General features: G+C 34.8%; 1 protein-coding gene across 1 annotated transcript in view; it reads left to right on the plus strand.

The window, feature by feature from the left end:
- Positions 1 to 13,561, plus strand: part of Thsd7a (thrombospondin type 1 domain containing 7A) — a 601,821-nt gene that overhangs the window by 404,903 nt on the left and 183,357 nt on the right. Inside the window, exon 3 of the mRNA XM_019205461.2 lies at positions 10,735 to 10,983. Coding sequence (XP_019061006.1) covers positions 10,735 to 10,983 — 249 coding nt within the window. The remainder of the gene's footprint in view (positions 1 to 10,734; positions 10,984 to 13,561) is intronic.

Here is a 13,561-nt window from a genome sequence, read left to right on the forward strand (position 1 = left end):
TATGGAGAGAATTTCAGTCATTGCTGACCCAAAGCTTTCAAGTCTTCCACTTCTGTCCCTTTAACTTGGGATATGAAATGGTCTTTCTCTCCCTCTCTCTCTCTCTTCCATTTGCCTTAAAATTATATGATAATATTTTTAATTCATATTTGGTAAATCTTCCTTTTAAATAATTAATACATAAAATATCCCTGTGGTTGTTTTTCTAGTTTTCTTCTTTTGGTCGAGTTTTTAAAATTGAGTTTTTGTTTGTTTGTTTGTTTGTTTTTTTGGTACCGGGGATTGAACTCAGGTCTTTGCGCTTGCGAGGCAGGCCACCAAACTGCTGAGCTAAATCCCTAGCCCTAAAATAGAGGTTTTATAGCCAAAACACCTTACTGTTAAAGTGTGCCTTTGATGAAAATAATTGCCTAAATCAATCCTGTCAATCCTGTAGCTTTTATCCTGCTTTATAAAGCAATGTAGAGTTTTCTCTTGGGATAGATTTTGGGATCATGCCGTGAATTTCCACCATATTTCGCCACCTCGAACAGCATGGGTGATAAGCAAGCAGCTGCGTGCAAGCACTCACTGTGTGAAAGGGTAGAAAAATCTATGTGCTGGGTCTTTCAGGGAGGCCTCACTGCTACAGCAGTTTATCCTATTACTAAGCATGCACCGTGCTGTTATCCTCACGTTCAGCTGATGACCAGCAGTGTGGCCCTCAGCTTTAATAGGGAGCACACGATCGCTCCAGCTGGCAGGTGACACCATTTGGCAGTTTTCCCTTGCAGCTCCACCAAGAGATGTACAAATATCAAAGCAAGGGGAAAAACCTCTGTCTTTGTAAAGAGAATGATTTTAATATGCACTCACTTTGCTTCCATGAGAATTATTGAGTCCAGTCAGAGAAAATTCAGAGAATTTTTAAAACTCTTAATTAAAATTGGTAATAATAAAGTACGGGAAATTTAATTTCATGTTTAAGACAGGAGTGCAATCTGAACATAGTTAAAAGTGGGAGTCTTTGTTTTTAATTCACTCAGAAAATACAAGTCTATCTGGACTTAGGGTAATTTATGAAAATTTAAGAATTATATAATTTTATTTGGGAAAAGGAAGTCCCCTCTTAGTAAAATACAATTTACCCTATGAAAACTGTGACGTAGAGTCCTTGCTACCTAATCAAGATAGGGCAACCTAAGAGTTGCTATTCAGGAATGACTTTGATTGTTTGACTATTATCACAACATTCACCATTTTCTATCTTGATATAAATAGGGGACTCAAAAAAATTAAAAATCCTCCTGGGCCATATATTAGGATTGGAGACCCAAACAGTTGATTAGTATTAATATGTACCTATTTCCCATGAGTGTGATACTCTATTACTAAATTTCTAAGTATAGTTTTAAAATTAAGTCTGTTTATTTGTAAGTATAAAAGATGACACAACAGAAATATCTGTAGTATGTGTAAAACATGCATCTACCTCACTTTTTTGTTACTTTTTAATAAAATTCTGTTATTAAATCCTATTACCATTATATTTTGCTGATGAGGATCAAAACAACCTCTTTTGCTCTTGGGAAAATTTATTTTATAAAATTAACTTGTGACCATCCTGTCATAACAGCCTACATATGTATAGTTTTTCTTTACACAAACAAAATGAATACTATAACCTACCTGACCCCAATTCTGTTTTTCACATTAGAATTATTGAAGAGGTTTGTAATATTATGAAAATAATTCAGATTATTTTTTCTCATGGAGAAAATCCTCCTATGACCTATGTTTCTGAATTGATTTACGTATCTACAGATTAAAATGTCTTTAGGTGAACAACAATACTGTGTTTATTATAGACTAATTCTGCAAGAATTTTAAAAATATATTGCTATGGATTTTATGTTTCAATAGTATTTTTAATTAAGTTTACTGGTACATTTTAAGTATACTCTTAAAAGGAAAAAGTATTTATATTTCTGGAAAGTTGTAAGAGGTTATCACGGTGTAATAAGTCTCATGAGGAGCTTGGAATTGAGAAGTTTGTGAGGGTCCCATGGAATGGGTGGCTCAGTAATCGTCTGGCTCCATGTTTAATAATGATGCAGTGCAGAACTTTTTAAGCTGTTTGTGGTGAAGGGTTAAATTCTGGGTTGGTTATCATTTTTGTTTTTATTTCATTTCTTACACATCTAAAAATATGGACCTACTACACACGTTTAGCGTGTAGGTCATACTACATACCTCACACCATGGAACAAGATGATAAAACTTGCCTGTATCATGTTCATCCAGTTGTGTCCATTGAGCTTGCAGCTGTGTGCTGCTGCAATATTTTTTTCATTAAGTTTATCGGCACATTTTAGGTATACAGTACAGTTACATTCATCACTGGGCTCTTGTACCTTTACATGACAGGTCTTGCTTCTCATTTTTTTCCCCACACCCCTGCCCTCCCTTCACCCCCTCCTCCCATCCCTATTTACAAACACTTTCATTTTTTCATTTTCTCATATTTTTTCTTTTCCCCTACCCTTCCCACTTCCCCTACACCTTTAGCCCTTTTCTTCCTATTTCACAGTGTCCATTATACCATTAGGATCTTATGTACAATGCATCTTAAAACACTGATGCTCAAGCCAGGCATGGTGTTCCACATCTGTAATCACAGTATTTGAGAGGCTCGGGCAGGAGCATCTGTAAGACCACCTATTCCAATTTTCTGCATAGTTTTTATCATGAATGAGTGTTAAAATTTATAAAATGCTTTTCTACATCTACTGGTATGATCATATGGTTTTTGTCCTCAACTCTGTTAATATAGTATGTTATATTTATTGCTTTATGTGTGTTGAACCATCCTTGCATCCCTGGAATAAATCTGATTTGGTCGGGGTGTATTATTTTATTGATGACCCTCTGTATTCTCTTTACCATTATCTTATTGAAGGTTTTTGCGTCTATATTCACTTGGGGGATTGTCCTGTAGTTTTCTTTTTTGGTTGGGTCTTTCTCTGGTTTTGGAATCAAAGTAACACCTGCTTTCAGGAATGAATTTGGAAGTATTGCTTCCCTTTCAATTTCATTGCAAAGTTTAAAGAGTAGTGGCAATAGTTCTCTAAATGTTTTGTAGAATTCAGCAGTGAAGCTATCAGGACCTGGGCTTTTCTTTGTTGCTAAATTTGTGTGTGAGTGTGTGTGTGTGTGTGTGTGTGTGTGTGTGTGTTACCAGGAATCAAACATGGTACCTTGCTCTTGTGAAGCAGGCAGTGGAACCACTGAGCTAAAAACCCAGCCTGCAATTTTTTAATTATCTTTTCAATTTCACTGAGTGTAAGTGGGGTGTTTAGAATTTTTTTATCTTCTTCATTCAACTTTGGCAATTCATAAGTATCTAGAAATCTGTCCATTTCTTCTGTGTTTTCCATTTTATTAGAGTACAGATTCTCAAAGTAGGTATTGATGATACTCTGGATTTCTCCTAGATTTGTTGTGACTTCACTTTTTCATTTCTAATTGCATGAATTTGAGCTTTATTTTTCCCTTTTTTTTGATAAGGTTGGCTAAGGTTTTATTGATTTGATTTATTCATTTAAAAAAACAACTCTTCAATTCTTCAATTTTTTTATCCTTCTCTTAGTCTCCATTGCATTGATTTTTGCTCTGATCTTTGTAATTTCTTCCCTTGTATGAGTTTTGAATTTGTCTTGCTTTTCTTTTTCTAGGAGCAAATGGCAGATTCAGCATTAGGTTGTGTATTTGGGCTTGCTGTTTTCCTAGTGTGAGCATTCACTGCTATGAATTTCCCCCGTAGAACTGCTTTCATTGTGTTCCATAGATTCCTATTGCTGCTGCAATATTAAGAGTATAGCAAAATGGCCTCAGTGCTTACTTTCACATTCTGTGCTTAACACATCATATACCCTTCAAAATATTTGCTTTTATTTATGGATCATATTGTGAATAGCTCTGCTCTAGTGGGAATTCCTATAATGCAAATGAATAAAACTAATACTTGTCAAATTTTCTTTTATTAAAAGAGATTTAAATGGAAACAATAGATGTCTAGATATGATTTAGATTCTAACAATTTCATGTGATATAGCTAAGATGAGATTCTGAACTAGGGCTAATAAGAAGAGACTGAGTACTCATTTTATGAGGCATTTTGTAACAGAAGCTACAGAGTAAAGCTTTATAAATCAGAGAATTTGCAGGGTGATTCTGAGGAACAGAAGTTTCTCTAAAAACTTAGCTTACAAATTTCTCCTACGGCTTGTTGAATTATTTGGTAAACCACTTACTGTCTGGTAATAAATCTCATTTTACTCAGCTTCTGTTGTTTGTAAGAACTGTATTGATTAAGATCCATTTACCAATTATACATATTAGATGGCCTAGTTTTGGGGAATGATTGAAGAGGAATGATCTTTATATCAGTGCTTCTCAGTGTTCTTTATTCACATGATTTACCTGGGGTTATTGCTAAGGTACAGATTCTGGTTCAGCAGTGCAAGGAGAATCTGAGGACCTGACAGTCAAAGACAATTATGTTGATAAACAGCCCATACTATGAGTAGCAAAATTCTAGGTTAGATTAAGTCTCTGGGAACAACTTCCGCCTTTATTATCCCACAGTACTCATGTTAAACTTCAACCTGATGATTATAAATTATTCTGATCACTTTCATTAGTTTGCTGAGAGAAGAAGCTGTAGACCTGTGATATTATCCAACATTCAACCATAACTTCTTTTTCTTTTCCTTTTTTTCCTTATTGGATGCAAGAGAAAAAAATTCTCAGATATCCCTATCTATCTATATATAGATATATAGACAGAGAGAAGAAAGAGATTAAACAAATCAATTTTAGTCTAAGATATGGGATATGTAGCGTCACTCTTTTGCCATGTTAATGCAGACATTCAGTCTATCTATTTGTAATACAGATGTTATTTGCCAATAGCTTATTATATAATATGTACAGTCTATTAATTTCCTCTGTTTGCCATGAGAAAAAAGAGGACCTCAAGATTTCAAGGTTCTGGTGTAGCATTCATTCAGGCTTTCTGAGAATCTGCCACATCACGGAGATTCAAAGAGAGTTTGTTTCAGCGGGTGGAATTCCAAATGGCAGAGAGTATACCAACAAGTGGGTAGACAGAATGGGCCTGATTTTCTGTGCAGAGAGTGAGGAGAATGAGCAGAATTTCAGGTCAGTAGGAACGAGTTAACTTCAGTGAAGTGATGACCCAAGGGGCAATGGAAATATTGGTAAATTATGGGAGGCTTCTTTTAACAGATGAGAAAATGGGGAGTTGAACTTGAGAAAATGAATTCCCTGTTTATGAACATAAAGCACAATAGTAGTATTTTGGAAAATCAAATGTGCAAGTTTCAAAATGAAGGTATGCTTTCACAGATGTTATGATCATTAAATAGATTACTAAAATAATTTATGAAAAGAAAGCATTCTTTTTGTGTGCAATATAATTTGAATTAGTACAAATGAATAAAATTAAATTTATAATTGTTTATAATTTACCAGATTTCAAGGGAACCTCTATTCTGTCATCTCCTGAGAAAAACCCTTAAACACAAATATCAAACTCGAACATTAAACTTTATCCTTTAATTTTTCAATATTTACCTGGTTTCTGTATCTGATACAAGATGTGCCTGTTAAAATCTTCTATTTCAAAGCTAAACTTTCATTCTAGTAAGTCTTAGCCATCTGGATATCCAGAACACACCATGTAAATGTCACCATGACACAGGCACTTCACCAGGATACCCTTTTGATGCATAGCCTACTGAGACCTCTGAGTTCTCAGGGGGGCATGCTGTCACAAAAAACACACAAAAGCAAAATGAGCAATTTCCTGAGGCTCTATAGTGTCAACTCTGCATGGCTAGAACAAAACAAGGAAAAATAGATGGTGGAAGACAAGCAATTTGGTAGTTATAAATGATACTGTGACCCTGCTTAGTCTCAATAATACTCCCACAAGGAAATTAGTAAACATCACATTGTTTACAGTTCCATCAAAGCCTGTTGTAAGGTATGTGAATGATGGAAGCCTAAAATGAGACCCAGTGCATGAGTACTTTTCTATTCTGTGGTCTTGACTTTGAACTGATAAACATTTGATTTCTAAAAGTATATATCTCATTCATTCACACACACACACACACACACACACACTCACACACTTTTTTTTTTTAATTTTCAACAATCCTCTGGTCCTTAATTCTGGATCAGCCTACTATATATGTCTGCCTACTATATTCTAGATATATCCATATTAATTCAAGATATAATGCGAACTTATTTTTTTCCTTCTTCTCATTTTATTTATTTTACCTTCCTTTCCCCTTTCCCCCAGGTCCCTTCCCCATTTGAACATTTTCTTCCTATTTCACAATAACTATTAAACATTTTGGTCCTTATTCACACTTTCTGTTTCTCACATCACAGAAACAATACAGCATTTACACATGTGTGTCTCATTTATTTTACTTAAGAGTATGGTCTCATGGTGCCTCCATTTAGTTAGAAGTGGCTCAGGTGTATCCTTCTTTATGCTGAGTAGCACTCCATTGTGTTAAACACACACACACACACACACACACACACACACACACACACACACCTCAAAGATCCCATCTGACACCAGAAAGAATGGCTATTATCAAGAAATCAATCAATAACAAGTTTTGGCAGGACTTTGGGGAAAAGGAACCCTTCTCCGCTGTTGGTGGGAGTGTAGCTTGGTGCAACTACTATGAAATTAGTAGGAGATTCCTTAAAAAAACTAAAACTAGAGGTTCCATGGCCCAGCTATTCCCCTTCTTGGTTTCTTCCCAAAAGAATTAAAAGCATCATACCACAGCGGTATATACAAACCCATGATATATCTATCTCTCTATGTCTATATGTATAGATATATATGTACAGATATAGAGAGATAGAATATATCTTATGAACTACCAGAAATTTGCTCTTATTCTATGCTCTCCATTTCAGAGAATTATAAAGCTGTTTATGAGATTGCCAAAACTATACACTTTTAAATTATTTAATAGCTTCTCTTTTTACCCATTCAAATATTTACTGTCATATTGTACCTAATTCCACCTTTCTGGTAGTTCATAACTGCTTTTAGATTCTACTATCATTACCTTTGTTGACACTCTCATAAACCCCACATACAGAAAGATCTATCTGAATTAGAGCTCCCTCATGCTTTCTGGATGTATGACTTTGAGAAGATATTTTGACTCTGTTTCTTTGCCTATAAAAGTAAAGCGATGTCCAAATAAAGCTGAGGGAATAGATATATTCTTTTAAAAAGATGCCTACATTAAAGAAAGCCTCAATGACTGAGCCTTTTTAAAACGATACATTTAGAAAATTCCTAGAAGGATCCAGGAAAGGAGGATAGGATAGAACAGGAGTGAAAAGAACTAAGTGACATGCACATGTAATAACTCTCACATTTTAATATATGATGTACTTCAAACATATACTAATAAAATATTTTAAAGACAGATATGTGTATGCACACATACATGCATAAAATGGATCTCCACTTTATAAAGTACTTTTCAGCACTACGTGAGATATTCTAAGAAAAATTCAACACCGTGAACACTTCATATATGTTTACTTTAAATACTATGTTTGTATCATCATCTTGATGGTCACGTTTTCATTCTTATGCTCTGATAATCCAGTCTCCCACCTCACCATCAGAATCTAAAATACTAACAGATATCTTTTTTTTTTCTCCAAATCTCTCATTGGTGCTCTTATCCCCGATAGTGGACCTACATTATTGGCTAGAGTCTAACCTAGGTCTTTCATTTCTGTTCTTATTTCTACTGCTTACTGCAAACTCGCTGTGTTAAGGTCAAAGGAAAAAATCTACTATTTCCCTCATCCAACATACTATTTCATACCATATATCCATTCATTACCTTTATCTCAACTTTACAGATTCTCACACGTAGTTTAAAATTCATCTAAATAAATGATACTTCATCTAACCTATTTTGTTGTCCTTCACAGAATTACTTATTTCCACTTGCATTGGAATCTTGTTTCTGTTGTTAGCCACTGCTACTCTGAGTTACTTACCACACATTTGTTGAAAGCTTTGAAGTATTATAAAACTATTATTTAGATACCTACACATTCACACATACACATACTTTATATGTCATGTATTTTAAAAAGCTGTGTTAGTATATTTAATTTTATTCCTGTGCTGATGCCATTTTCTCTTATGCAGGACCTCTGTTGTAAATTAACACATGTTAGGAAAAGGTATTTGTATTGGCTCTCCCAAAAGTACATATTAATTTACCTTAAGATAAGCCACACACTTGGAAAATGCATAAATGATACAAAGCTTTGGTTTGTGAAATGCATACTACGTGATTCGCAGTGTCAGTAACTGTAGTATTGTCCTTGGCTAAATCAGATGTTCTAATGAACTGAGATTTCCAGTCAGTTTAAACTGTAAAAAATAGGACAACATGATTAAGAAAATGGGCACTTTTTTAGAAAATCTAAATTCAAAGTCCAGTCCACCGTTTATTAGCAATATGATCTTCCCTAACGTCCAGCAGGCTGCTTCCCCATAAAATAGAACCAAGGCTGATATGCACATAGAAAGATCATTGGGAGTATTACATTAAGTGATAGGAGTTAAGCTTTAAATCTAAGCTTTATCAAGCATTCAGATTCACAAGACACAAGTATTAGTCACACTTGACATCATCAGGTGTGCTTAGAAACATATGGAACAGGAACCAGAATTTGTCCTAGTGTCAGACGTTCCTCATCTGGTGAAATTTCTCTTAGAAATTCAGGCAGCATATCTCAGATGCAAAAGCATAAGTTTCATAGTAGGTAGTCAGGGAGCTGCCCTGGCTTAAGGAGTTTAATGCTCCGCAGGAGCCAGGATCTCTTTGATCTCTTTGTCACTGCAATCTTCAAGATGCCTAAGATACCAGGCTGTCCCGAGAGTTGCCCAAAGCTGTGTCTGGCTACAAGTATTTATACTTTCCCCGCATCAGGTGAAATTTATCCAAAGGCATCATTTCATCATAAATAATATGACCCGTAACATAGCTGACACATGAGCTTCCATCTGGTGGCCAGAGTATCCATAACTGAAGGCAGTTTACCAACTATCAAATACCTTATAAAAGCTTAAAAAGAGATTGTTACTCCCTTGGAAAAAAACTATGGATTTATTAGAGCATTATATATTATTAATTATAAACTGTTATTAAGTATTAGATAAAGGATAACATATGCTAACATTCATGACAATAATTTCCGGAAGATTATAAAAATCTAAGATGAATGTTATATAAAATTCCTGTAGAATTTTATAACAAAAAACTACAGAGGCTATCATTTGGCATTATTTTGCCTGACTTTTATGGATAAATTCATAAGTGTGAGTGAAAATTTATTCATCATAGAGAAAGTTTTGGTCCATGGCTGGCACTGTATTAATATGCCCTCCACAGTCAGCGCATATCCTTTAAGTAGAAGTGATATTTTGGTCACAGGGAAAATGAAGCGGATGCATAGAGCTCTTTTGCCAGCGCTCTCAGTTGATGTGCTCAGACCTCTCACTTCAGACAAATTGACTTTGATACTTTGAGCTTTAATTCTCTCTTATGAATACAATTTCATGCAAATGCCAGTAGGATTAAGAAGATTGAGTATGACTTGTTATGGTGAAATGGATCTGCCTCTCTCAATGGTTAATCATCACAGATAAATATAGAATCTGAATAATAAGCCACAATTATCAGTGCATTCTCCTCTTTGGAGCAGATCTCACTATCATAGTGACAGTCTGCCCAGACAAACTTACATTATCGGTTATTGAAATTGAGCGAGAGTTCAACTAAGAGTCAACACAAGTACCCCCCCATTCCCAAAATCTCCTCAAGGTGCATGTGCCTTTAGCTTTAGATGTCTGTAATATCATCTTCATCTTCAGATATAGATGTGACTTTGAATCCAACATCGCTCTAATTTAAGTAGAAACAAGTAGATAGACAAGTTTGAACATAAATGGTTCATTAATGAAATACTAGAGGTATGCTTAGTGGATAGCACTATAGTATAAAAATAAATTCATGTATATTTCCAACACTAATTTTCTTAATTAGAATATGCTTATGTATACTATGTATTAAAGTATTAATTGTATTGATGTACTTGAATAAACATGTTATAATTATAAATTGTAACTAAAATTTCAAATGATATTAAATAATGTTAAGGCACATATTAAATTACTTTTTCTACTCAAAATAATACTGAATTTAGCCAGGCATGCTTATTTAAATCACTAAACAAAATGGAAATTTACGTAGGTCAACAGTTCTTGGTTTCTCATTATCTAAATTAAAACAAATCTAGAATGAGTAAAATGAGCAATATGGTAAACTTGACTTCAGCTAATTTTTCTTAAACTCTTTTATTTTCTGATTCCTGTGAATGTTTTAACAACGCTTACAAAAATAGGAGGTAATGAAAATGTTAGCTTTGAGTCTGCTTTTAGACACTGTAAGTGTTAATAAATTTTCAATGAAATTGAAACCACATCTCCAAGTAGAAATAAAAATTTCCACGATGATTTTACTGTAGAGTGTAGAAGATAACATGCTTAACTGCCTGAGAGTCTGTGATGAGAACTTCAATGCTCTTTTGCAGTTTTTGCCAGCAAGAGAAGATGCCAATGACTTTCCAGTCCTGTGTGATCACCAAAGAGTGTCAAGTATCTGAGTGGACGGAATGGAGCCCATGCTCAAAACTGTGCCGTGATGTGGTGTCCCCAACAGGCACTCGTGTTAGGACACGGATCATCCAGCAGTTTCCCGTGGGCAGTGAAAAGGAGTGTCCAGAACTTGAAGAGAGAGAAGCCTGTGTGTCCGAAGGAGAAGGAGTTGCTCTCTGTGCCACGTGAGTAAATCAAAAAGTGAAGTGAGCCCAAATTGCATATTCTTTCAGTATTTAGTATTTCATTTCAACTGAACAGTAAGTAAAAACAGTGATTTGGTTTTTTTTGTTTTGTTTTTTGGTTTTTTCTTTTTGTACTGGGGATTGAACTCGAGCACTCTTGCAAGGGAGGTGGTGGCACCACTGAGCTAAATCCCTGGCCCTATATACATTTTAAGCAGAAAAATAAAATATATCTTTTCAAACTCTACACTAAAAGATAAATACAGATTTTGCAGAATAAAATCTATGCTTCCCAATATCCATCAAGGTTAGAATTTTAGCAGTACTTCTCTGTTAATGTACTTTCTGTAATAACAATTGGCAATTTTTTTTTCTTGAGAGACATACAATAAATACATTAGGTGATGCAGGTCACACATTTTTCTCTTGTAATGATTCAGTGTTATCATTGGCAATATAGACAATAAGTAACCAAATTAGTTTGGCTGTATTCCAATAAAATATTCCTTATGTAAGCAAGAGACAGATTGATTGATACTTAGTTTTTGTAGTTTGTCAATCCCTACTCTATAAAGTAAAACTATCTTTCTAACTATAGATTCCTCTGACCCATTTAAATGTACATAACAAATCCCATTAAATACAATAAAATACTATCCCCCAGAAATGAAACTTTAAAGTCTTTAAAGACAAGAACTGTGTTTATTAATCTTGAGATCTATTGGGAGGTGAGGGGACATATTTAGGTGTTTATTATTTTAGTACCATAATATATAACAAGATCTGGCCTTTAGCAAGTACATAGTAAATATTTTAATTCAGATGAAATTATACTAGTTCAGAAATATTTGGCAGTATAGCACTGCTCTTTATTTTTTTCAGCTTTAATTGAGTTTATCAGCACTGCTCTTTTTGTCCTTAAAAATATTATTTCCAAGACATTACTGTGAGCTATCTTGGCAAACACAATAGTTCAGCTTTATCTGTATACAGAATATGTATAAAACCACTGGGCGAATTTTAGTTTTTCAGTGGTGCATAAACCTTGCAAAAAGCCTCCCTGGAATATGCTACACATTTCAAGAATGTGCACACCATTGGAGCTTCATGAGCCAATGAGAAGGGAAATTAATACTACTACCATTACAACTAAAAAATAACAAAAATAGTAATGATTTATGTGATAGCTTCAATTCTGCAGCTCTTTGAAATTACCCATTGTCGTTCAATATAATAGTGACTGAAAACTCCAGTTTCATTCTTTCTCCACCTGTCCCACTGCCGTTGGCAGTTCCTCCTGATATGGCACACACAAGGAAATTGCTGGGATTTTCAAGCTATTTTTCCCTCTTGTAAATTTCTTCTATTTTTGTCTTAAAGTGCTACAATATTCTTTATCCTCTTATATGCAACCACCATTAACAAATAGATTAATTTTGCTGAGTTTCTTTGCTTCCTTTTATTTTAGGAAGTAGCATTTTTCCCAGAGTATAAAACATACAGTCCTGGAAATCTGTTCTTCTCATAGTACTCCTTAGAGTGACCTAGATTGAAATTCTAGTCTATATTTTTGAAATGATCCTCCTTTTAAGTCCCCTAACAAATGAGTTATTTAACTTTACTTGCCTTCACCCTGTCTTTGCAAACAGGCATCGTTTTCATGTTTCTAGAATTGACCTGAGCATTGCTCTTCCCTTACAAACAGACAGCAAGTGCATTGTTCCTGATGTCCCAGCCCTACAGCTTTGTTAAGCCATACATCTCCACTAATAAAAACAAAGCTGGCATGGATCTCAGCTTCACTATCAAGAAACTTTACCACTTGTAGAGCAAAGCATCAGGTCTGACATCCAAGCACCCCCTTTAACCTTTTTGTCTACTAGGAATAAACACTGACACCCCCATTTATGCCTATGTTGGCTGTTAATCTGATTCCTAAGGAAGCATCTTGGTTCAAGTGGCCCAAAGTGCTACATGAGCTCATTTCTTTGGGCTTTTAGAGTATTCATTTCCTAAAGGTGAAGAAATGCCATCACTATCTCCAGTGGCATCGGGAAATGGCCCCTGGGCTATCTCCTTCAAGCACGTGCTATGGTAACAAACCCCTCACATTTTTTGCACATCATGATCTTGACTGGAGCTCTAATTGCACATCACAGATTGTCTTACCTATGCTCCACTGATCAGAAACATCAGCACTTTCCACCATTTGTCAACATTCTTCAGGAATGCTCAGCACTAAAGACCAGGAGGAACAAATTCTTATTCTTGGCAATAAAGAGAGAACTCTGGATTGTTCTGTTATATCGTCCATCCTAACACACAATTATAATTTTGCTCCAGTGTGAAGAAGCAATTTTCATCCACTTTATTAAAGGAAAAAAGGTTTGGATTCATCACTTAGAATGTTTTCTGTTTTCAGATTCAATCTTCCTTTCAAGTACCAAGAAAGCACAGGCTTGGGTTCAGCTTAATTGAACATAAAATTTCATTTTTTCAGCATTTGCTTTTTCATAAAATATTTACAAATGACAAAATGGAATCATTCTAAATTTAACCCTGTTCTTAATGGGCATTG

Source organism: Fukomys damarensis, unplaced genomic scaffold (genome assembly GCF_012274545.1).
Source record: "Fukomys damarensis isolate Sample0158 unplaced genomic scaffold, DMR_v1.0_HiC HiC_scaffold_4, whole genome shotgun sequence".
Classification (NCBI taxonomy): domain Eukaryota; kingdom Metazoa; phylum Chordata; class Mammalia; order Rodentia; family Bathyergidae; genus Fukomys; species Fukomys damarensis.